The sequence below is a fragment of the Falco rusticolus genome, chromosome 5 (genome assembly GCF_015220075.1).
Source record: "Falco rusticolus isolate bFalRus1 chromosome 5, bFalRus1.pri, whole genome shotgun sequence".
NCBI lineage: Eukaryota > Metazoa > Chordata > Aves > Falconiformes > Falconidae > Falco > Falco rusticolus.
The window spans coordinates 784,231-810,658 of NC_051191.1; the positions used below are offsets into that span (position 1 = coordinate 784,231).

The 26,428-nt window shown below is 36.1% G+C and overlaps 1 protein-coding gene across 2 annotated transcripts in view; it reads right to left on the bottom strand.

The window, feature by feature from the left end:
* Positions 1-26,428, bottom strand: part of LRRK2 (leucine rich repeat kinase 2) — a 72,963-nt gene that overhangs the window by 23,310 nt on the left and 23,225 nt on the right. For both annotated transcript variants that reach the window (XM_037388193.1, XM_037388194.1), the window contains 23 exons: positions 25,772-25,901; positions 24,483-24,607; positions 22,693-22,826; positions 20,863-21,007; positions 20,420-20,559; positions 18,957-19,085; positions 18,700-18,870; positions 16,471-16,726; positions 16,072-16,260; positions 15,574-15,695; positions 14,959-15,028; positions 14,277-14,497; positions 13,532-13,782; positions 12,084-12,232; positions 10,163-10,256; positions 8,128-8,314; positions 7,556-7,737; positions 6,909-7,138; positions 5,777-5,904; positions 4,303-4,521; positions 1,891-2,092; positions 1,301-1,389; positions 262-449 (listed from right to left, as the gene is read on the bottom strand). In XM_037388193.1, coding sequence (XP_037244090.1) covers positions 262-449; positions 1,301-1,389; positions 1,891-2,092; positions 4,303-4,521; positions 5,777-5,904; positions 6,909-7,138; positions 7,556-7,737; positions 8,128-8,314; positions 10,163-10,256; positions 12,084-12,232; positions 13,532-13,782; positions 14,277-14,497; positions 14,959-15,028; positions 15,574-15,695; positions 16,072-16,260; positions 16,471-16,726; positions 18,700-18,870; positions 18,957-19,085; positions 20,420-20,559; positions 20,863-21,007; positions 22,693-22,826; positions 24,483-24,607; positions 25,772-25,901 — 3,751 coding nt within the window. The remainder of the gene's footprint in view (positions 1-261; positions 450-1,300; positions 1,390-1,890; positions 2,093-4,302; positions 4,522-5,776; positions 5,905-6,908; positions 7,139-7,555; positions 7,738-8,127; positions 8,315-10,162; positions 10,257-12,083; positions 12,233-13,531; positions 13,783-14,276; positions 14,498-14,958; positions 15,029-15,573; positions 15,696-16,071; positions 16,261-16,470; positions 16,727-18,699; positions 18,871-18,956; positions 19,086-20,419; positions 20,560-20,862; positions 21,008-22,692; positions 22,827-24,482; positions 24,608-25,771; positions 25,902-26,428) is intronic.

Genomic DNA, 26,428 nt, shown 5'->3' on the forward strand with positions numbered 1-26,428 from the left:
GTGTAAAAGAAATATTATCCTCATGACGCTTTTTATCATTTATAGATTACATTTACCTACCACGCTAATATAAGTTTTATCTGCTACAAGTTCAGCTTAACATATCTGAAAGCATTTACTAAAACGTAGTGTAATAAGTATATATCATGCTTTCATATACCAAATTGCTTTGGTGATCAGTTAAAATAGTTAGCCTGATGGGAGGTTTTTATTTTGATCGATCTCTATGGCTGTCATTTGTGGGTTTAGCTCTTCACTTACCTGCTTGGGATTAGAAGTTGATCCTCTCCTAATGGCAAAGCAATCTGAAACTTTTCCAGAAGCTTAAAGTATTGTGACATGTAGATCTTAGGAAACTTTCTCTTCTTTAAAAGGAATTTTTCCACATCTGAACGCTTTACAATTCCCTTAGGATATTTAGAAAAGCCTTCCACTTTCACTGTCAGAATCTTTCAAAAAAAAACCCCACAACAATTTCAGGCGTATAGTCATCATTAGATCACATTTTTCTGACAAACTTTGTTCCCTGGAATATTTGGTATCCTATTATTTAGGTGGAAATTTAGGTGGAAAAAATGAACTCCATTTCACAGTGAAACCAAACATTTCCATAATGCTAGCCAGCAAGAAGACAGCAGTGACCTGTCCAAGCCACTGTGCGTTATTCTTCAGTAGCTTTGACTGTGTGTTGTGATTTTCTAGGTCTTTTTAAACTCTTAATTCCACCAGCTTTAACAGCGCAAAAAACTTACATTTTTGCCACCCCATTTCCTGCACTGAATGAAAGGTAAAGTTTCAGAAGTTCGGAAATCTGGATCTATACAAAATATTTTGAGAGTGTTTCTAGATCAACACTCCAACCATTGTTTCACTTGAGCAGTCAGTCTGCCGTACTTTTGTCTCAACATGTGAAACCATCTCACTCGCTCTCCTCTGCCATCAATACCAAACATACAATGACCCTTCTTCCCCCATTCTTACTCCTCTAACCCAGAGTTCCAGCTTTCATCTCAACCTATAGCAACATATTGCGGAATTACTTTGCATCCGTGGAGTTTTTCTATTCTGTATGTATTCTTGTGTCTGGTGCAGCTTAAGAACATAAAACCACTGAGACAGAGAGCTGTCTGGAAAGCAAAGGGAACAGAAAGAGCCAGGTAAACCAATCTGGGACCTGAGAAAATTCTAGATCATGAAAGAGTAAAGAAATGGTGAAGAAGAATCACTGGTAAGTTACAGTGGTTTCAGGCAGGGGAAAAAGTTCCATGAATGTGTAAACAAAAAATAATCAGAGTCTAACCTGTGCCATGATTTTACATAGCCACTTAGGATCTACAAAATACAGATCTCTTAGCTGTAGCGCTGGGTCTTGAAAATGGAGGAGTACACCTGTGCAAAGAATATTTTAATTAGCAATACATTTGTCAAGCTCCACTAAACAAAGTAAACACCCCACTCTGGACTGTTTTTGTTTTGTGACTTGACATAAGCAATTTGAATAATAAATACAGCTATTGAATTTATGTCAATATCTCGAGAAAGTAGAATGCAATCATGGTTTGTTCAGCTTTACCTTTATTTTCAGGTGGTTTGTTAGATTTGTAACCTGACTTGCTATACTATCCAAGTTACTACAGCAATTGCATCTTTCTTCAGAAACAGCAGGTATGATGTTTTCAAGGAGGGGTCAGAGATATAAATTGTTACAGTAGTGACCCTCTGTATCATGGAATTCCTTTACGACATAATAACCTGGATTATCAAACTAACGTTACCAAGTGTAAGCATTTCAGCTCAACACTTTGTGGCGTTTAAAAACATGTACAAGTCTGTCTGCTGCGGATTTACCACCAAGTGCTAACAAACATACATTTGAAGGTAATATTTTACCTGATTCATTCAGAAAGTGAATTGCGTGAGGGAGTTCATTTTCATCCAACTGTAACTGGCTTTCTTGTACCAGTTCCAGTAAATGTTTCTGATCAATCACGGGAAATTCAGTTGGTACATTTTCCCGTTCCAGCAGAATTCTCTTCTCTAACTCCAGGTAGCTGTCAGGAATTAGTTGGCCAACGACTGGTTGATCTCTGATCTGTATAATTAGGAATAATAATCTTAAATGTATTAATTTATTAATGTGAAAAGCAGACAATAAACCAAGATATAAGGTGGATATGTCCACTCAATAATAGCAGCAGAAGGAAGAACACTCACTCACGTATTGACTAACATGACTTCTGAAAGTTAGATATAACTAATTCTTCTTTCAAAATTATAATGTCTTTCTATAAATGAATACTCAAAATATTTCCATATTACATGTACATAAAAAGAAATTATGTCTTCTAAGAAGACATCAGTTCAAAGAGAAGCTTTGACTTGAAGTGAAAGGAAACTATTCACTGTATGAACAGATGACGTCATACATCTCAGGTTAACACAAGACTAGGCAAATGAGGAAAAAAAAAAAGATACTTCTTGTCATCTGTAATATCTCTAGACATGTCTTTAGATAAACTGGGGGCAAAAGGGTAGTACGTCAGTTAAAAGTTTCCACGGCTGACAGTCAGCAGGCAAAAGGAGAGGAAGAAATAAGTTTAGCCAGGTATGTAACACTTAAGGGAAACAGAGTCAGGTGCTTTGCCCATTTCCCGAGTGTGATCTCCTTTCTGGACACATCCTTTGACCTTTGGTGTTAGCTGGCTCCTGACCAGGTTTTTCTTTCTCCATGGGTGCTGAGCTAGCAATTTTTTAAGGAAATGGAAAACAATTCCCCCAACATTTCCAAACTGGTTGCTTAGTTTGTGATTTTCCTCTCAAAGAAGTTAAACACCAATGCACTGTGGCATTTTTATGTATCAAAAATGTAATTAGCACCTTGTGAAAATGTAACTAGTATCTTGTAATTTCAAAGACTCAGAGCACTTGATGACAATGTAGAAAACTCACTTTGTCTAACTTCTAAGCAGGTAACTCATAACACTCCTTTCACAAAGTGTCTACATTATTTACGGAAACTACCTCCTTTACTTCAGGCTACCTTACATTTGCGTGGAAGTTTAAAGATCAGCTTAAGTCATAGTCACAAGAGATGTGGAGGTTACAGGAACGATTTTTGTGTACCTATGAGTGAAATGTTTTCATAAAGCAGAACTTCTCCTGAGTGTTGAAGAAGTATGGTAAGATATAGGGCACCATACAGCTTTACAAACTCATTCATGCTTACTGGATGTATGAGAAGTGGAATTAATCAATTCCATCTGAATAGGCCACCTCATTGCCACTTAGCACTGGTTAGCTATTCCTTAACTGTGGAAGGAAGTTATGCACATTATGGAAGTGGCTAAGCTGGTAGTTTCTGAGAGAGAAACAAGAGGTGTGCACACTCTTTCTCTCCTTTGTATCACCACCACCGTGAAGCTGGTCATAAATACAGCATTTGCTCTAACACATTTTCTCAGCAGTAATTCAGAAGAAATTTGGGCTCTGCTATGATTTATGAAGTTCTGCCATAGACTTCAGTAGCCCAGGACATCACCTTTTCTCTTTAACATGTTATGACTGATATAGTATCAATGAAAAAAATAAAATTATGTATATTCTTTTTGCTACAGATTGGAACCTGCCTGTCTATAAGCTCCATGCCTGGGCTAGTCTCTTCATGCTTGTCATGCACACTTACAGCTTCACGCTGTGGCTAAGGAGATAGCAGGGAATGAGCAGTAGGGCTGACTTTGGAGACAACAGAACTGGAAGTGCAGATTCTCCAGTAGGAGGATCATTCAGTCCAAGGGGTTGTCTTTTCCTGCTTTAATTGACATTTCTTTTTCTAGGAATAGTTTCATACTTTGTTAAACGAAGTCAGTAAATGGAGAATTAGTTGGGCTTTCAGAAAAAATAAATTTTATTTCCTGCTCCCCCGAAATCTTGCAATACTTATTATTTCAATTACATGCTGCCATCCAACAAAAAAAGTTTTTGATCAGATTTCTTTGTAAAAAAAAATGGCTTTTTAAAAAATAAATATTCTGTTTGTGGCCCTAATGCTTGAAAACACAGTTTAGCTGAGATATTTACTAAGTTGATTTTTTTGGTAGAAAATGGAATTGAAAAAACCCTGGTGATTTTCCTTCATGATTTTGCTGTGTGTGACATTTTATAGAAGGCAAGATGAGTTTGCTGTCACACTAAAAATGTATTTATTTATGTTTATGTATTTATGTTTATTTATGTATTAATGTTTTAAAAAATGTGTTTACTTAATTAAAACAAGTTCAACATTACTAACAGTATGTAGCTTACCTTGAAACGAAGACTCTCCTTTATTATGATTTTCCGAAGTCTGATAATGGAATCTGATTCTTCCGTAGCATTCACAAAGTGATAATCTTGGATTGCTGGGAAGCCTCGCTTATTCAACAGCTCTCTAGTAATTTTACTCATGCAGGCCTTACGTTGCATTTCGTCAGAAACATCTAAGTGAGTGCCAACAAGAATGACGGGGGATGTGGAAGCTCGAGCCTGTTAGTAAGATCCATACAGTCAATTAACTCAATAGTGACTGTTGATCTTATTGTTTTATATCCACATAAAATGTGAGCAATTTAGTAAAAAATTCAATATAATGAAAGTAACCATTCCCCCCCTCTTTAAATATACCTCTTTTAAATAAGTTTGAAATCTGAAATACTGTTTCATGTCTTTACTCAGAGTAAGTTTAAACTGCAATCCCATATAACAGCCTTGACTGGATAAGGCAGTAAAAATACATCAGCCTACAAATACAAAACATACTTTTTAACATACAGGGAGCGGACTATTTTAAAATAAAAATACTAAAAAAATCAGATTTTTCTAAAAGGAAACAGTATAGATGCGGATTTCAAACTTTGCAGACTAATAACATTGTCAGTAAAATAGAGGGACAACTGTATTTTTCATTTAAAATGCCCAGCAAAAGGAAAAGCAAAGTCGTCTGCTAGTTGTCATCAGAACAGTGCAGCAATGGAACATCAGGAAATACTGCACAGCAAAGAACACATCAGAAATAGCCTTTATCAACAGTAAACTGACTGTAACCCTCTGTCCTGCATCATTGCTCAAGGTGAAAAGGGTCAAACCCACAAGTTTAACAAAAAAGATCAGTATACAAAATCTTTATGTAATCGCATTGCCCAGCCATGGCTAACCATAATACAAAAGGAAAAGATAAGTAATGCTCACTCACCATGGAGTGATTCCACCAAATGAAAATAAAACACTTACAGCAAAAGAAAAATATATAGGCAGATTCTCAGATCAATTTCCCTACCACAGTCCTGGAATCATTCCTGTTAACAATAGGATGCTAAACATACATTTAAGGCATGGTTTCAAACCTGCATCTAGTCAGTTTTAAATTAGTCAAATTCTTATTTCCCCCTGAATTTGCAGTGGCATAAAAGGAAAAGCAGGTTTCACTCGTCATCCCTTTAATACTACCCCTTTCTCATTTTTACTAGTCAACTCCAAATATTGCCAGAACATACAAACTATTCTTTTGCACATCGTTCTGTACGTTTTAAGTACAAAATGTTGCTGATCATGTCTTTGTATGTCTACAAATATTTTCACATCCAATATATGATGTATCTCAGCTCTTATTTAATCTTACTACTTTTATTTGCTGAAGAGCTTCTTTCTTCTTCCTCTATCTAAAAATATTTGTGGTTAATTTGCTGTTCATCAACAGCTCCCTGGACAGTGGAATTCCATTCTGTACGTATCTATGACTTACCTTGATGTTAAAAAGCCATGGCTTCATAGCATCCACCTCTGTTTGTCCTTTGCTGAGATCATAAACAGCAAGATATAAAGCTCTTTGGGTCATAAAATGAGGGTGGGTACTGTAGAACTCTTCCTGTCCTAATGATAAAAATTTTCTACTGTTTAGTACTTTTCTCACTGAACATCTTCAGATCACAAAAAGGCGGCAGAATACTTATTCTCAGATCACTAATCCACAAATGAATCAATGCTTACAGAAAATTACCTAAATTGACAGAAAACATGTAATAACCACACCTTTTACGTAGGTATTCTGTGGTAGCTCATTGACTGAAGTGTATGTTGAAATATGTAAGTTGGTTTTAAATCATGAAGTGTAAGATTTAACAACTGGATAAACATGGTTGCTGCAAAGACAATCTGAAAGGTCGTGATTCTTTTAAAGCTCCAATATCGAATTTCTCCCTCACTCCTTCCTTCTTCCCTCTCTTTCTATCCTTTCAGCAGCTTCAAAACAGACTCCTGTTTGATTAAGCACTCAAAATCACAACTGAAACTGGACATTCAGCTTGAATGCTGCTCCTCTGTGCTTACCCATTGTGACACAGACTGCATTTAAATGATCAGGGACCAGTGTTTAAAAATAACTTTTCTGTAGCCTAAAATACCCCTGAATTTTAGAAGTGCTTCTGAGTCCCTCAAAGTTAGAAAGTTTTCCAAAAGCTCAAAGTTCGAAGACTCCTCCTAAGCGCTTTGTTATCTCTGACCTTACAGAACAGTGATACTGTAGAGCCTAGAGAGACCCAGGCTATAAGAGGAAGAAACAGAGTTGAGTGGAAGATGATTCTTCTGGTGATTACAAGCAGTTTCTTACTATTCTGAAATGACAGCTCTGAAGCACCATGGTTGAAACGAGTGGTCAGACCACAGCTGGTGATGAGAAATTCCTGAGGCTTTGTATTAAATTTGACGGATTAGCTGCCAATTTACAGCATTCACTGATTTATAAGTGGTCACTTGCATTTTGGTGTAAATTTGCATGATTCTACTGTACACAATTCAAAATTTCACAGGCTGACTATAAGTGTAAGTAATGCATTAATGGGTTAGAAAAGACAAAGGACAATAAGCTCTTGAAATACCTCCAAAATCCCACACATTTAATATAAGCTCTTTCTTCATTTTGCCTTTCCCTTGAATGATCCAGTCTTTTACATCAATGCCTACTGTAGGTTTTGGAGAGCCCAATTCTGTTCGTTTGCATTTCATTAGCTGTTGTAGCAGGGTCGTTTTCCCACTGCCAGTGTTTCCAACAATCATGAGCTTCATTCTGTTATAAGGTACAGCCTTCTTCAGTCGTTGTTGAAGAAATCTGGCATTAAAAAGTTTGCAAAGCTCACAGAAGTGTATAATAAAGAAGAATATCAACAGAACTCAAGACCAGTCTATTCTAATTTCTGATTTGAAAGTTAAAGCTTAATTCAGAATGTGTCTGTTTTTGGCTTGTAGTTACCCAAAAATGTGTTCCGTGCAATGCACTTGGGAACACAAGAAACATTAGAAATAATTCATAAGCACCATTTATTGCATGGTCTAGAGAAGCATCAAATTCAAGAATACCATTACAGTCTAAATGACTATAATCTATTTTATCTGTGCGCGTTGATATATGATATGATACCTTCCATAGAGTAGCACGCTGGATTTCATATGACAAACCAGCACGTCCTTTCAAAGCATATCCCAAGAAAGCAAAACAAGAATATTCAAGCACAATAGGGCAACAAACCTGATAATGTCTCTGGCTTTGCATCCTACATGTTTGAAATCCAAATTAAGATGGAGTCCTTCCAAAGGAAGATCCCAGATTTTGGACAATCTTCCCATTTCATCTGGAAAGAATCTCAAATCGGGATTATAACTTACATCCAGAGAAGTCAGGTTCTCTAGGAAGCCAATCTGAGGAGGAATCTAAATAAAAGAACATTTAATGGGCAATTAAACATTTTTAAAAAAACAAGTATGAGCATGAATACATTAGATATTTATCAAAACTAGGTATTATTTTTACCACTGAAGTTTAACTTTTTTTAATAAACAGGCCTACTATCCCACACTAATAGACAAAGGACCTCATAACGCATTCATTATACAAACTGATTGTGATTATATGACACATTCCAGACAGAAAAGCTTAATAGAATACGATGATTTTCATTCACAGGAAGTATTGTTTGAACTTACATACCCTTTTACTGATAGAATTTACAGTGATATTACAGGTGACAGGAAAATCAAATGAAAAACTGCATTCAATTGAAAAGTGATTTCTTTTTCTTTAGGTAGAATCTTACACTTTACCTCCTTTAACTTGTTGTGGGACAAGTGTAGCTTTTCTAGCCTAGACCATGCACATGCCTTTTCACTCAAGTCCAAGACGTCTATTTGATTATGATTAAATAACAGCTCCCTTAAGTTTAATGATTTCCAGTGCATTGGTCCAGGCAGGCTTATGATCTTGTTTTGGCTTAAATCTACTGATCGCAAACTAAAAACATGAAAATAAAAGAGAGAAGTTAGCAAATGAAAAAAATAAAACTGAGATTAACTGGAACTGTATTAATTTTTAATAAATAAACAAATGGATTAGATATCGGAACAGACAGTTTTCTGACAGGAATGTAGATAGAAGACAACAGAGAATTACTACTATAAGCAAAAGTAATTAAGATGATATTGTAAGTAGGTCTTCATTACCTCAGAAAAAACTATAAGAAAATACATATGATTGGTTCAGTATAATATTCTTTCAATGTATTTGTGAATGAAATTGCCTGCTTATGAAAATAAACATCCACACTGTACTGTGTGTATATGTTTGAGACAGTAACTTAGAGAGTTACTTTAAATAAGTGTACATATTGTGATAACAGTCCACTTCTTTCCACGATTTGCAAACATGCATGACTATTCAGATTAGTAGAAGACACAAATGGTACACTCCTGTAGTGCAAATACTCAACTGTAAACAGTATAGTTAATGTAAGTTTATACACATGTAACAGATAATAGAGTTTAGCTCAGGATTCCAGTTACAGGTGAGTGCAGGACTGTGGGGTACACTGTTATGTGCAATGTCTAACCTACTAGAATAGATGTATTAAAAAAGTTAATTGCAATCTAACATAATATTAATAAGTATTTTCATGTGATTTTTGTATAAATTTCAAATTAAAAAAAAAGCAACCAGGAACTTCCTGGTATTATTATCAACTCATTCGAATTCAAGATTCCACTTAAAAACTATGGAACCTCGCTGGGTGATCTGAACTGCTCTTTCTTGTTCTTAACTTAGGCAACATCACATGGTATGAATACATCACTCTTATCAGAATCTTTCTATTAACGTATGTTTGTAAACACATGTATGTGCATAAATCATATAGTTCAACTACAGATGTATTTAAGAACTGCTTAAAAAAAGAACATTCTCTAAGTCATCTATTGGACAAGTATGCTGTTTGTGTTACTGTGGAACATGAAGCATGCAAAAAATCCATGCAACTCCTTATTGATTTGTCTGGGCCAGGAGATGGAGAACCTGAATTCTGCACCTTTTTCAACACATCCATTAAATTTGCTGCTGTGAATATAAGAGTTAGCACGCTGAAACAGTGTAATATCATGTTAATAATGATGTGCTCTATGTAAATTTCATTAAGTTCAGAAATCTGCCCGGCCCATGGTGCCATCAGCACTCACATCTACCCATATCTATTAGATAACTGATCTGATCATCTCTTCCAAACACTCCTTCCACAATTTGATTCTAGTGACTTGCTAAGGTCAGTAACTTCTATAAAAAAAAACAAAACAACAAAAAAATGCAAAAAAAAAGCAGAAGTCTGATATTCACATGAATAATGCTTTGAAGGTATAGCAAAATAAAGGTCACATGCATCTTTATCACAATTCCATCCAGAGGAAGTGTCATTCTCTGAGAATAAATATCTTGTGATATTTGGGAAGTGAAAAACTAATCTCAGCAGCCCTGTGCACAAGTCTGCAGAGCTTGAAAAGGAGAAATTGCCAGTATCTTTATATGTTGGTTTCAAGAAAATAATAAATTCATTCTTTTCTTCTCAGCAAGAATTGTCAGCTTCAGCAGTCAAGCAATACATTTTCAACAACAATGATTTGAATCTCAGGTACAGAATTTCTCAAAATAATAAAGAAAATGTGATTGATCTGTCTTCAGTTAAAAGCTACTGGTTTGGTTTTAACCTGCTGAGAATCAGTAAAACATGCAGAATTTTCTGCTTAACAAAGGTCTTGCCATCAGATTTTTTTCATTAAGAACTTCACATTAACTTCAATAAATAAAATAATAACTTACTGTGGTAGAAGAAGAATCGCTTCTGGAACATTAATAAAACGATTTTGGGATAATTTTAAGCTTGTTATGCTGGATGACAGGTCAGGTATTATTTCTAGAGCAGAAAAGAGGTTAATCCTGTTACTTTTCAGAACTGTTTAAATTATTTTAAGACTGGAATCTTCTAAAATCAAAGACAGACTGGAAGTTCAGTCTATCGTCTCCTATACACAGGTCTTTCTTTGTACAAGCTACCAAAGCAGAATCTGAATTTTTTTTTTAAAGCTTATTTAAAACTGAACTCCCAAAATGGAAGAAGTTTAGAACTGAGTTAACGTGTTGGTTTTTATCACATTGCTTACTGTTATACTTCATCTCATGTTAGCATTAAAACTGAAATAATCTTACTTACATTTACTGTATCGTCAGTATATATAACATTCCTATAGTTCACCCAGTGAGTGGGTCTTATGCATATAAAAATGACTGTAATGGTTCAGCTGTGTTTAATGCAGGTCTAAGTGTTACCTTCTGAAATACTGTGACAATAATTCAAAATGGAAGATCTTATGTCTTGAAAACAGAATTTCTGTCAGTAACTTATGAACTCCTGCAGTATCATTAAAATCTCATTTATGTCATTTGTATTTTTCATAGGTAAATTAATTTTGACACCTTGGTATAATATATGCTAAGCCACTGAAACACACTCTGGACTCAATTCAAGTGTTTAAACACTGGGTTCCGCTGAAGGTGATCTGCCCTGTGGTACCCTGAGCTATCTGCATGTGGCTTGGAGATGCAACATAGGAGCTATGGAAGACCTGCTTTTTCTGGACCAGAAGCTGTAAGCCATGTGCGATATTTCAGGGCATCTCAAATGACACCCGTGTTCAGCCAAGTGAATGAAAACTTCTGTCTTATTCAGAAGACAATGCCGGATACAGTGTGGTAATGCTCAGAATCACAGAACCATTTAGGTTGGAGGAGACCTTAAAGATCATCAAGTCCAACTTAACCTAGTACTGCCAAGTCCACCACTAAACCATGTCTCTAAGTGACACACTTACACATCTTTTAAATACCTCCAGGGATGGTGATCCAACCACTTCCATGGGCAGCCTGTTCCAATGCCTGACAACCCTTTGAGGGAAGAAATTTTTCCTAATATCCAACCTGAACCTCCCCTGGAGCAACCTGAGGCCATTTCCTCTTGTTCTATCACTTGTTCTTTGGGAGAAGAGATGGACACACGCCTCGCTAGAACATTCAGTCAGGTAGTTGTAGAGACTGATAAGGTCCCCCCCTGAGCCTCCTCCTCTCCAGGCTAAACACCCCCAGCTCCCTCAGCTGCTCCTCACAGGACTTGTCCTCCAGACCCTTCACCAGCTCCGTTGCCCTTCTCTGGACATGCTCCCCCACCTCGATGTCTGTCTTGCACTGAGGGGCCCAAAACTGAACCCCGTGTTCGAGGTGCGGCCTCACCAGTGGCCAGTACAGGGGGATGAGCGCTGCCCTGGTCCTGCTGGCCATGCTATTCCTGCTACAAGCCACCAGGATGCTTACATGATATGTATTTCAGTACAGTACTAAACCTGTATTAGAATTAGATTTGCAAGCTAACTTTGAAAGATTTCCTCTGCTTTGAACCTTCCCCAACAGTATGCATGATCTCAAGTACACTCAAACATTTTTATAGCACCCACTACAAATGTAAAAACAAAATGACTTACACCAAGTCAGATTAAATATCCATCAAGCCCCAATGGAAGTATACTGCTTCCAATAGTTATCAAAAGCTGATTCTTAGGGAACTGTATAAACAGGGACGATATGTATGTTCCCCTTCTCTGTTCTCCCAAGGCACCAAATGTTGGTAGCTGAGGATTATGTGACTTGGAATGGTTTCTAGAAGGTGGATCCTATTTTCACAGATACTTACCAAGGGCATTCATCCTGGCGTTGAACTGCTCCAGTTTTGTACAGTCCATGAAGACATTTTCAGCAAGTGATGAAATACTGTTCTTACTAATGTTTAAAACTTTCAGTTCTTTCAAGCATATGGGTGAACATAAGCATGAAATTTTGTTTCTATAATAACAAGAGAAACGTAATCCTCATTTTATTCAGAAACTATTAGCTACAAAGCAGAAGTAAAGAGTGTTGATCTGACAATGCTATCATTACACTTGTAAACCAAAAATAAGACTTTTGTCTATATAAAGACTGACCACTCATCAAAGACACGGGTACATGTGACAACATGGAATAGCATGACTGATACTAAGATTGTTTTAATTAATGTGGAGAGCAAATGTCAGAATGTACTGTCATTTCCTGATGACATACTGCAGCTCAATCCCACAGAAAGAGGACTGTTGAGTTTGTGAGTAGTTCTGTTTACTATAGATATGTTTGCAGGATTATAATCACAGAATTATTATCCATTTTAAAAAAATAAAATTATGGAATTCCATATAGGGGATGCAAGTCAGGATGAGTACATAATGTTCCAAAGAACCTTATGTTCTTTGCATTTCTGGGAAGAAGAGCACCAGAAAGAGACAAAGATCCTGAAAATACAGAGATAAAAGAACCATACAGCACTGTTTTGAAAGGGAAATATTGCTAATAACATTAAAAATAAAGCTAATGAGGAAATGAAATAGGATTTTGAATTTAAAATACTGCTTTTGTGAATTTGATTCATATATTTAATACTGCTTGCTTTAGTTACATATGTTGCTATCTTTATTTTGTGTGAACCTCTGTGTAAAAAATATCACCATCTTTTTAAAAATAAGTTATGGGAGAAGAATGAGACAGTATCTGGAGTTCACAGAGCTATCAATAACAGCATTCTTCAGAATTCTGTTTAGGTATGAATTATCTCACTCACTAACAGATATGATAAGAAGTGTTGGTAAAAAAATAATTACATACTTTCTCTGCTTCTGTAATCTAAACGTATCCATACCAATAAATGCAATTCCGAAAGAACCTTTGGTGACCAGTAGTAGTGAATAGTAGATATAGTAGAATAATGAATAGAAACTATTCTGTAAACAGAAAACCTTGTTGAATAAGTCAAACACAGACAGTCCTGTGGATGAATAGTATGGCAGTAGAAAAACGCTTAACCATAACATTTTTTGTATGTTACTGAAACTGCAAAGCTATTAGATTCTATCAAGGTCCTCAGATATTCTCATGTACTTTGTAATACAACACTGAAAATTGTAGCAATTTACACATTTGGAAGATAATGTCAGTGTTTCACTGCTGACTAAACAATCCTTTCCATGCTATAACAGTCATCATTCTGGATGACAAATATATTATTTTCTGTTGTGTTTGTTATGCTGCTGTCCATTTACTAATGCTACTCACCCTTCAAGCAATAGTTGTTCCAAATTTTCAGCAACATTTGTAAGAAATTCAGGAGTGCACACTAGCTGATTGTATGAAAGATTAAGTTGCTTTAGAGTTGGACATTTGAGGCGTGGATCCAAAGCAAAGGAAGGTCCAATGTCATTTCGAGAGATATCAAGACTTGCAATACAACTCATCTTCAGTAAATAAGTTGGAAAAGAAGTAAATTTGTTACTGTGCAAATCCAAGTACGTCAAGCATTTCAAGTTCTGAAAGAAAAGGATAATTTGTTTTTAAAGGGTTAAAAGAAGATACAAATTTACAGGTTTTAAACTGAGTTATATTTTATACAACTTATTAATTTACTTGTATTTCTCTCACTAGGAAAAACAGCAATCGTACCAATGTAACTTCTATTAAAGAACAAAAGATAAAACATTCTTCTAAATCAGTTAGCTCTTTTTCACAAAACTTAACACATATGAATTACCTGCACTTCTTGGTTCCATTTGTGTTATTACATTACTCCATATAACATGTCCTAAAGCAGTTCTCTGCAGTAAATGACTTCAAACAGTTTCATGAAAATACTTTTATTTCTAGCTGAACATAAAGCCACTGAATGAAAATTGAATGAATATATGAAGCCTGCAAAAATATACACCCATATTCATGAGCGGTATTATTATGGGTACATTGTTAGAGACAATTTATTTTAACTAATCTCAACTTGTATTATATAAAATTATATATGCAGAATTACTTCACACAGTTGTTCTGGAATGCTTGTAAGAGCATTTTGGTGAAGCTCCAGTTTCTCAAGATGTTCCAGGTGACTAGTTAAGCAGCTATTCTGGCTGATGGCATCAATGTTCTCCAGCTCATTTGATGAAAGATCTAGTGATTTAATATATTCTTTCTCTGAGATCAATGAAGAAAGACTGTCTGATGGTCTTATATGTGGTGAAAATCTTGAGATGCCCTCTATTAAAACAAAAACATGGGAAAATAGCATGATTTATTTTATCACATAAGTAAAATTAAGATTAATCAGCTTGAGATGAAAGATGCAGAAGACAGTGAATGGATATTGGTTAAGATTCAAATCCGTGAAGACTTCTATTAAGAGACAGAAATTTGTAATACAGTAGGGAAGAGGATGGACACATGCACTGCACAACAGAAGTAGGTTTTGAAAGCTAGTAAGGGCCCTCATGAAATATCATTGCCTGTTTAATTCTACATAAACTATTTGTGAAGCCCAGGAAAAAAAGGAAATTTCCTATATATGCATTACTTGTACTCCACTGTAGTATTTCCAAAATGTATCCTCCTCCTCTTTGTAAACAAATATATAATCCAACTAAAATTTTTGCATGTTATGCTTGTGAAAGCATTAAGGATGAAAAATCTGTTATGTATGTTGAACTGTATAGTTCACTTACTGGGGGATTCATCTGAAGGGAAGAATTTTCTTCTTTGTTTCATTAATGGTTCATAATCAGAGCCAGGTCCCTGGAAAATCCCAGAAGAGAAAAAACAGTTATGGACATATGCAGGTATCTGAAATGATATGAACTCAGTAAGTTTATTTTTATTGTTGTTTCTTTGAGGGGAAACACAAAGAAACCATACATTTCAACTAAAAATAACAGGTCACAGAGGACATTTGTCCTCTTATGTCATCTTATGGAATTGGTCTCTCTTCACTGATCACAGTAGCACTCTGAATATTAGCTTCACTTAGGGGTAGTTAAGTCTTTATGAATAGGCCCACAGTTTCAGTGTCTGCATTTGAACGTCAGACTGGAAATAGGAGCAATTCACAAGAACATGTATTTTTTATTGATTATAAAATTTTTCTGAAATAAACTCTCATCTATATGATGATCTGGAGCACAGTAATAGCACAGCAATAGAACAAAATGCTAAATAGTAGCAGTGAGACAAGAATCCATATGGTTACATGACCTTTCCTGACACTTGTTTATTAACAATTTTGCAGTAGGTAAACCAGATGGACTTAGAAGAAGCCTGGAATGAATAAGAATCTGACTTACCACAGAATAGGAATGTCGTGGCAAAGTAGGAGAACTTCTTAGAAATGCCATTTCCCTACAATGAAAGTCAGCCACTGCAATGGAATTGGACTTCTTTTTTGTAAAAAGCGAACCTTCACTTCCTAGTACAAAACAGTATCACAGGAGGACAAATCAGTAAGGAAATTTATTTAAAGGCAGACATCAAAACAGCCAATATCTAAATCTGGTTGGACGAATCCCTCTCTCTCTTTACAAGAAACTGAATGTATGAAGAACTGATTTTAAATAGGTAACTGAATAAAATGCTTTAAGGTCCTAATTTAGTGGATAAAGCACATACTTACTCACCATAAACCATTTACCAATGTTATCAAAACCAAAATTTTTAGAGAAAAGTTGGGTTTTTTTCATGGGAAGTGTTTTATCTCAAATACAAATAAGCAACTGATTTATGGCTATGGTCTAGCCTTGGTACAGTAGATGGGGATTATAAAAAAAGAAAAGAAAAGCAATTACCTTCACTATCAATATCATCACTCAAAGGAAAAACACTGTCCACTAATGGGTCAGAAATGAAACTCCAATCATAGTTTTTATCCACTCCATCTTCACAGAAGTTTAGATCAGAGGAGGCTCTTGATCTATCCTCTGAAATATTCTTCATCTGGAATTTAAGCACCATTCTTGCCAGTGCAGAACCTGCATCTGCATGTATAAGAAACCAAAAAGACAGCATACTCACCAAGAAATCCAAATAGCTTTAAAAAAATAATCTATTTTCAAGGTTTAGCAATCTTTCTATAATCAGCTGAATGCTATGAAGAGATCCTGAACCAAAGGTCTTGATCTAAAACACATATAGCACCTCCAAGAGATATTAACACATTTCATATAGCAAATTCTATATATACTCACTTTGTTTTCTTAATGGAGTAAGTTTATCTGGGAACAAAGGAATGAGCCAGGAAGGTTCTAGTCTCCCAATACCAAATCCTCCAAGACATATACTGCTGTTGGCAACATCAAGGCTAAGCTTCTTTAAGAGCAAGCTGATGATCTGGCTATCTCCTCTCTTTATACTGATGGTTAAAGCACTCCGAACATCCTGCTCTCGAGCACCATTGGCTAATAGCAATTCCACCAATTTAGGATTATGGCCTTTCTCACAAACCTAACAGAGAAAAGCAATTAAAAAAATTATGCAAGGCACTCAAACAACAGCTCAAACTGCATTAAGAGATTTGCCTCAAATGCAAATGCATTGCATTTTTAGGATCGTGCCTCTTTTTCAATTACACAATTCCCTACACCTCAGAGCATATGCCTGCCTAAGGCATCTGAGTACCAACCTCCGTTTTCCTGAAGTCTTTGTTCAAAAGATAAAAAATGCTGGAGTTCTGTAACTGTAATTTCTGCCGTGAGTGCACACAATTTCCAGGCAAAAATGAATGGTAATTTAAGTAGTTTTGTTACTGCACGCAGTCAATGGCAACTCCATTTGTTTATCTGTTCAGTTGTAAAAAGACACTTAGGGATTATTTTGCCATGTCATCCAGATATGAGAGAACAGGCAACAACGGTGAGATTCATCAAGCCTTGCCTAGTGCTAGGGACCCGCTCAGGTTCACTGGCTTCAGTCAGCTTTATTCTTTTCCATCTCTCAGCCTGCATTGCTACACAGAGCAGGTTGACTGTGAATATTACAAATATTTTTTAGAAATACTTCCAGTTTCTTAGCAAACTGTAGCTTGCTAACAGTGATTTGCCTACCTCACACTCCATGGACGGACAGCCGGTTCCAGCCCAGCTGTGCTTTATTACCCAGCCAGCTCTGCCAGAAGAAATGAACACTCCCTAATTCACTTCAGGCAGTGCCGGTGGGGTTCTCTCAGACTGCTTAAATCAAGGGTCCTCAAACTAAGGCCCACGGGCCGGATACGGCCCCCCAGGGTCCTCAATCCAGCCCCCCGTATTTACAGAACCCCCCCGGCCCTCCTCGCCAGGGGTTGGGGGGGGAAACCAAGCAGCCGCAGATTACTGCCTGCCACTTTATCCACGCGCTGGCCCCTGGTTAAAAAGTTTGAGGACCCCTGGCTTAAAACTTTGACACTGAAGCAAAATTAAGATGTGCTCATACACAACATTTCTCAAAAAAAATAATTTAAAGGCAGTCACATTTAGCAAGAAGCACTTATAAGCAGGTAGGAGCAGTTTCTCCATTGGCATGGCTGAATCCAGGTGGGATGTTTGCCTACGGCCTTATTTAAGACACCAACATATTTCAAATAGTTGCTCTGGATGTGGCCACTGTCTGGATAAAGCTCTTTGCAGCCAGTGTGACTGCAGGCATTCTAAGATGTTATATTCCTTCAGCTGTGTTGATAACAAGTCAGAACTCTAACTAGAACAGTTAAATCAGCACAAAACCTAATGATTATATTCAAGTTTATAGTGTATACATATATTGAATATATATATATATATTCAATATATAGTAATATATTCAAGTTTAAGTACAACACAAAGTAAAAAAAAAAAATCCACCACTGCAGGGAAGACATTTTGGGCAAAGTCTTCTTTGCAGGTCTAGAACAGAGTGGGACTAAGCACACACAGTGTTGTCTGCTGGTCCATCTGTACTTGGGCCTCGAAGAGCTTGGAAAGAACTGAATTTGGAGTATCAGCTCATGGACTGGGCTCTAATGGGCTTGATGCCATCTATGCCTGATTAGAGCTGAAAAAATGACTGGGAGTTTGCAAAGCTTGAGCTTAAGTCTTCTTCCTCAAAAATACTCCAAAGCTAAGGCTAAGTCAGTACTTGATTGAATCCAGGTTTGCATGTGAACAGGGTAAACAATCAGAAAGCATGGGACTTAAAGTGATCGTGCATGAGAACCGAACTGGCAGTGTGGGCACATCGTAGGTGACAGTGACCCCATGAGCTTCAATAAAGTTAAGGGTGTTCCAATGAACATCAGACCGAGCCTGAAGTCACTATGAGTAGCAATCACGCTATCAGGTCATAGTTAGATTGTACTGGGTATTGCTGTTGTGTTCTGCCAAATGTATGTTTTTATGAGAGAGAAAGGAACCCAAAAGGACACATTTTAAAGCAATAGAACTATATATATTTCCATACATTACCTGATAGATCAAAGAGTTTGTCTTTGTCTTCTTATTAATATCAGCTCCCAGTAGAAGTAAACATTCAGCCATAATACTGTTGTTCTCAATACATGCTTTTTCCAGCATCACATTTTTTAAATCATCATTTTCAGCTATTTTAGCAAAACATTTACAACACAGGCTTTGAAACTGAACAGGAAGACAAACAATCAAAGTTAGGACAAAAAAAGCACCAAAATTTTTCAGCTGTGGAGCTGTCAAAAGAGAGAAGATACCTGTTGATCTCGCTGGTCAGTGAAACACATAGACATCTGGTAGAAAATGACTGCATCAAATGACTCATGTACAAGCAGCTTTGCAAAACAAGGTGACAAACCAAGAACTGACAAGATTGCATGAAATCCCTAAGAACACAAAGAAAGGATTGAAATAAGCAGTGTCAAAAAGTGTAATTTTAAAACAAGTTGTGAAAAAAAATTTCAAACTTCAACCAAAAGATATGTGCTTTAGTTATTTTTCTTTTCCTTTTAAACATGCAACAATTCACAAATTGGAAAAGATCAAGAGAGAAGACAAAACCACCTGGTTTTATATAGCTACAGTTTCATGCTTGTTTAGCTGACTCACTTAAACAGATATTAACTGACACTTTGAAAAGCCAAATTATGCACCACAGCACCTGACAACATCCTGCCTGGCAGCAACAAATGTACTCATGATTTCCTGAAAATGTACAGAAGAAACAATCTCCTTCTAAGAATACAAGATTAAGATGCATCCCTTGTCCCAATGTGTTGCTCTGTAATCCCTGAATGCCAAAAAAATATATAGCCTAAATGAAAAGCTTAACAGCTGTATCCAAAAGCTAAAAAGAAATTCAAAATTATCGCATGATTCTGGAAGTTAAGTTCACCTAGAAGGGTGAACTGGATAAATTGCAGACTCTGTCCAAACCTAACTGAGACTAAATCAGTTTAAGCAAATTCCTTATTCTACCATATTATTTTGATTTCTCTCCACATGGGTGGCTAAGTTAAGCTTGGAAGGCTTGGGGGAACAACAATAAAGAAGGGAGGCTGTACTTGTGATATTTTCATATTGATCTGAAACAGAAGTACAGAAACTCACACAGGCAAGTCTCATTCTGCTAGAAAAAAGAAATTGGCAACAAACAGGGAAAGCTTCTGAGGCAGAGGAAGTAGAACTTTCACATGAGGAGGACTGAACTTGTGTTTGATGACAGAATAAAAACTCTCCTTCCATATTCAGAAGTTGATCCAAAGTCTGACACAGTATTCCAGTAATACCCTTCTTAAATACAGCTTTCCTACACTAAGCCTATTGCTGTTGACAGGGCTGGGAACTAAGTTATTTACTATTATTTTTCAAAGAAGGGCAATCAATACTATAATGATGGTTACTTCATTAAATGGTTATAGATTGATTGAATGATGAACCATGACTGAGAAGTTTGTTCTAGTTTGCAGATCTCAGAAGTCTTAGACAAACATCTAAACATACACTTACATATTCTGGATTGAATATATGCCTCCAAGAAAACCATCTCTATGGCAAACATATTTGTTTAATTATAAAGACTTATATGAATCTACTAATTGCAATAAAATCAAAATGAAGTAATTAAAATAAGGAATTACATTTCAAATATAACTACATAAAAATAATTTTCTGAGGTTTTTCCTTTCACTCTCATCTTTGTAACAGAAGTAACACATACATGCATCTGGATTTCAGTGACCTCTTTAAATCGCCGTAGAGTAGAAACTAGAACTGTTGACAGGACATGCATAGTTGCAATACACAAAATCTTTCTTGTAATCAAAGAGCGTAGAAGACTCAAACCCAAACACTGTATGTCTAGAAAAAAAGAAGAAAGATTAATAATGATGATTATTCAGACATTCTGAGTGGAATAAACCCATGACCTAAGTAGTGTTATATTACTAATATTCCAGAAAGTTACTTGCATAAGCTGTCACAGGGCCAGGCATAACTAAAGTGAACGAAGCCAAGGACTAAGCAGTACTGCAGCCTTTTCTTGCCACATAACCTACATCACATCCAGTATTAAAGAGTGTAATACATAGGTTACAGCTTCTATGGTTAATCAGACCCTCCTACTACATCATTCACATTCTACTAACAAAATACCTTCCCCACCTTGTTTGTCTGGATACATCTGTAGGGTATGAAGCACAGTGTCAGTAGCTCCTTGCTGGGTTAAAATTTCTAGTGCACCCGTGCACTCAGCTAGAGAAGCCAGTAGTTTTAATCCACGCTTCTGAATGCTAGGATTTCCAATAAACTAATGGAGAAATGAATAGAAAATGAGATCAAGTTTGTTCTGCTTACAATGGTAACAGAAGAGTTGCTTGTTCTTCAAGTTGTTCTTTCAGAACAAGCAATTGTTCTTCAGGTATATGAAATTACAGCTGATGTGACAATAAGTAATGATAACCACAATTTCAAAAAGGTTTCCTTTTCAACTATCAGTTTTAGCCACTCAACCTCCCCAGATTTCCACCTGGGATTCTGAAAATATTCCCTAGCTAGTTTTCTAATGGAGAGCGTGATTTTTTTCCCCTCAAAGTTTTAGTTCAACTGTTACAAATTCACATCATTTTGCTAGTGTAAGGAAAGTGAGAAAATGTACTTCCTTTGTGGGTAAAAAAGAACAAAAATTGGCTTTTTTGAGAACCGGCACAAGGATAAACATGGTGACAACTGAAAAAAAAAAAAAAAAGCCAAAAGAAAAAGATATGAGGCAACATACCTACTACCACACCCCATCAAGATTTTAAAAGCTTTGGTTTTAATTATAGAGCAATTCAACACGTTATTTGTGATTATTTTTCCCAGTTTTCCCCCACTCCCAGATGGAGGAAACCCAGATGAGGCCTAGATCTGAAAGCATGCATAGCTGTCACAGTGACTTGCAAATATTGCAGTGGAGACATGCCCATCTTCCTCCTTACTCCTTCTCTAATATTTCTTCATTAAAACTTGTTAATTTCTAGCCCTTCTGGTTGATATTGTAGCACCCCAAAACACAAACCAGCTGGGTCAGAAAAAGCAATCAGGATGGTCACAAAACATTGGAGACTAAAATACATTCTGAAGTAAGAATTATTTTGCCTCCCTTGTTCACTCCTATATCCTGTATCTTCAGGTCAAGAAATGTCCTTTAGGTACTCTAGCGCTCTTGCTGATACATTATTTGCTCTGACTTTTACAATAAATGTAAGAGACATAACTGTCGTGACTGAAAGCTTTTAGGAAGCCTAAAATTGTGGAGACTTTTCACGTATAAACTAGTCCATTAAAAAAAAATTGTGAATTGCTACATGCTGATTGTGGTCATGTGAAACTTGCAAACCTTGTAGAGGTGGGATTCTTCTGAAAGCCATGAAGTTAAACCTTTCCTATCACTAGGATTTAGGGTTAATTTGCTGTGCAAAGTGCCCAGCATTTCCTTTGTTTAGACTGGCTCTGCTTCAGCCCTTAACTTTTCAGCTTCTCCTTCAAGGCACTGTGATCATTCTGTTTTCCAGTGGCTGGAAAAAGTCATAGAATTAAACAGTGAAAAGAATGGAGACAACTGAGAAATACTGTTCTGTTGAAAGTAAAGGAGTATGTATCCATGAAAGACATATTAAAGAACCACTAAGTTCCATGTGTAGTTGAGATGTAGGTATTAGGACACATTTCACGTATAAACTAGTCCATTAAAAAAAAAATCACAAACTGTATTCTTGAAAAAAATACTAGCCTTGTTTTTATAAATATCCTTTAGAGTTACTGTATAAAGGATCATCTAATACACTCTAGAACAGAAAATAAGAAGAAATCACCCAAAATCCTGAGTGAATGAAACTCAGGAGTTAAGATTAATTCTATCAAATCAATAGGAAAAATCAATGTGGAACTAAAACTTACAAATGATTTACCAATGCAAGTGTAAAATTCATTAGAATGAAGCTTTAACTATACCCTGTTCAAAGCATTAAGCACCAGCGAATGAGTTCCCTCCAACAGACACTGGCTTTTAATGACTTTTACTGTAAGTGCAAAAGCAGCATCTCCCACATCTCTGGAAGAACCATTCTGGTGTTCGTTCTTTGTACCTGCAACAATGGAAAACAGCCTTCCTCAGCAGAACAGATTTAATATTCTCCCCAGTATTACACCAATATAACAATCAAATTGAAGACACAGGTGACTCAGAGGGCATACTTCAGATCCTATGACTTTTTCAGAATGCTGTAATTACAGAGACTGGAGTCCCTCCAGATTTACGTTGCAGTGTGAGTACATTCTGTTTGAAATGATGATTTCACCACGTTTGCTCACTGCTTACTGTGAAAATGCAAAATCACGCCAAAAAATTTTGCCTAAGGTATATTGCAATATATTACTTTGAGCTATGGGGTTTCTTGCTGTTCCTGATACCTACTTCAGAATGCCTCTTCCTTCTGGAAAGGAGACACTACAGAGAAATTTGTTGCGCTTTCTCACTTGGCAGCACATCATAGGTGACATTTTACCCACAGATGACGTTAAATGTGAGTACAAATAAAAGAACAGAGAAAGGCTTTTCAGATTTACATTTCTTGTAGGTATTGACACCTGCAGTCAAGTGGCACTAAAGAAAGTACCCAGAAATCCTGTAAAAGTCACTTCAGCATTTATGTTTGTTCCAGTTACTATTGTCCCCATGAACTACTTTTCATTCCCTGATTAACCTGCAAGTTCCAGCATCTAGTTGGCACTCTTTTTGTTTGATTACACTTTAGAAGGGCCTCACTTCCAGGATACTGACAAAAAACCTACCTTGATATATGTTTTCTAACATGTAGGCAAGTCATAATCCTGCTGTTTATTGAAAAAAAAATCAGGATTATAATTCAAAGAATAGAAGGAAACTGAAAACTTGCAATCAGTCTGCATATTAGCCAAGTTACTAGTTTCGGAGTACCTGGTTTTGTAAATGTGAAAAAAATGTGCAGTTGTAAAACTGCTGAGAGATACTTGCAAAAAGTTGTTCTGAAAAAAAATCAGTACCCCATGTCTGTACTCTCATATTTATTATCAGAGGAAAAAACCCAGGATACACAGCAGTAAACTGGTAAGAAGAGTTAAAATTTTCCCCTAATTCTATTAAAGGTATAGAACTAACAAGAATATATTTTTCCACACTGTAGATTGCCCTTAAAGAGTTGGTTTTGGTTTTTTTTTTTGAAAGGAATTCTCTAAGCTAGTCAGTTTGGCTTCTTCTCTGTAGAAAATAGTATATAATAATATATTTCCTATTTTTAAATCACAGCCTGTTTTTTTGGTGTCAGAGGGCCAATTTTTATGTTCCTTCCAAGAGATACCGTTAAAACAATTGTATTTTGTGGTACAACAATGTTGAAGTCACGATCACTTTGCTCTCACTTAAAGGATATCTGTGATGAAACTACACAATCACAGCAATAAATCTACACTTGTTTCCCTGAATTCCTCAGAAGTAACGGAGCTAGCTCTTCACGGATGAAACCAAGAGGAAATCAGCAGTGATAATTTTGGTCTGTTACCTTCAACATCTCAAGTTTTCCTCCACCTTGTATGTTCTTTAAGAGCTACAGCTGCTCTCTCCTACGTACATAACTCCAGTAAATTTTCTGGAGTTCCATTAAAGGCTGTCTCATTAGAAAAGGAAAATTAAAACTCAGCTATCTAATTTCTGTTCTCTCATTTGGTGTATGATGCCACACCGATTATATTTTTTGATGACTTACCAGGCATCATAAAGTGTAAAAGGACTCGAAGTGCTTCCAGCTGTACAGAGAGTGATTTTTCATGTTTCCTCATGGCTTTTACAACTTCTGATACAGCTACTGTCATTACATCCAGATGAGGGAAACTGAAAATATTGTTTATAAAATAAAAAAAAAAAGAACGCATTTCTTCTACATAACTTTACATGTATTTGTTTTCTTAATGAACACTGTGTGATAACTCTTTAGGACACTTTAAATCTGGTTTAAGCTACAAAATATAAACTATGGCAATTTTCTTCATCATAGCAAATACATCATTTTCATGCCATTCCATGAATTCAGTCTATTCAGCCTAATTCCATTCTAGACTACTGAGAGGTAATTTTCAATCCAGTCCAGAACAGTGATACACAGAAAGCACAGTATTTAATTCAGGGTGAGTAGTGGACTCATGTATTTCACTTTGATTCCAGTCCAGAGAGGGGAAAAGACATATCTTCCTTGATTTAGTGCTCTGCAACTGTCATGAAGTACTAATGAATACTCAGATTCTTGTAGAACAAACAGAAAAGTATAAATCATGTTAGGTTCTAATCTTAAAGAAAAAAAAATATAATCTCAATGTCATTAGCATTCCTAGAAACAACAGTAGCCAGAGGCCACTAATTCACTTTTAAGGTTATTTTATTATTTCATTTTATAATACTTTTCACTCCTGTGAACAAGGTTATGGAAATTCCGAGATTTTCTTTACAAAATAAAATTATTCATAAGGAATCCTGTGACTAGATCTTGAGTCTGTCATTTTTTCACAGATAGCCTAGCATATATAAAGGTTTCAAGGAAGGCTGACAAAACTTCGCAGGACACTTTGAATCATGTTCCCACCCTGTATACCCATATTTATGAGTCACAAGTTTGATTTTCCAATTCTGTTCTAGAGTATTTGCAAAAGCCAACACAAAAGTAATATTAACATAATGTTATTGTAATAATCAGAGTTAATATTGTGGGAAATTTCCTGGCACTCAGCAGAACTCAGCATGGCTAACAGGAGGGGGAGACCACCTAGTGACAGCCTACTGAAACCATCTCAAGAACAATGAAGGGAAGAATATGCAGCTCCCTACACATATCCATCTGGGCATCTGACTATGGGGCTTACCAAATTCAATGTCTTCAACAGGGTTGTCAGCCTGTGGTCAATTTTAATATGAAGCAATCAATAATAGATATGTAATCACATACAGCACTGAATTTCACAAACCTTCACTTTGGAAGTGGCCACATATTTCTAAGTACATTACCTTCCTTCAAAAACACAATTCAGAATTCTGCAGGAACTTTCAGCCACTTCAGGAGAATGCGGGTGTTTCCTCATTATATCCAAAACATTCATATGTATGCCTTTCCCCAAAAGTGTCTTCCTAATACTTACTAAAACACAAAACAGCAACCATCCTGTAAGTATATCTCTTTCTCTTTATGTATACTTCTCAAAAACAACAGAACTGCTAACTTTTTTCCACTTTTTTTCCTCATCAAACACACACATTATAGAAGTATAATTTAGAATGGAAAACAATTTGAGCTGAAGCTGACTTCTGTTTGCGTAGCTTAATCAAAGCATTGTAATTCCTGAACAAGTCTAAATACATCTGCTGGTTTTACTTACATAAAGTTAACTTAAGGGAAGGAGAACGCACATCTTTGCTTTTATTTTCAAAAATGTTAATTCTTAAACAATTTTTCTTCTTAATTGCGCTCTGTGATCATGTAGGAGAGCTAGAATTTAAAACTTTCAAGCCAAGCAAGTTTCTGACGTCCAAAATAAGGTTTCAAAAATGGAAGTTATATTTATTCACTCTATTTACTTCATTAATTCATTCTTTAAAAATTAAAATACCCAAGCACATGTTGTAGCTATAATGTAACCAATACAGCTCAGAATACTACAAAAATAC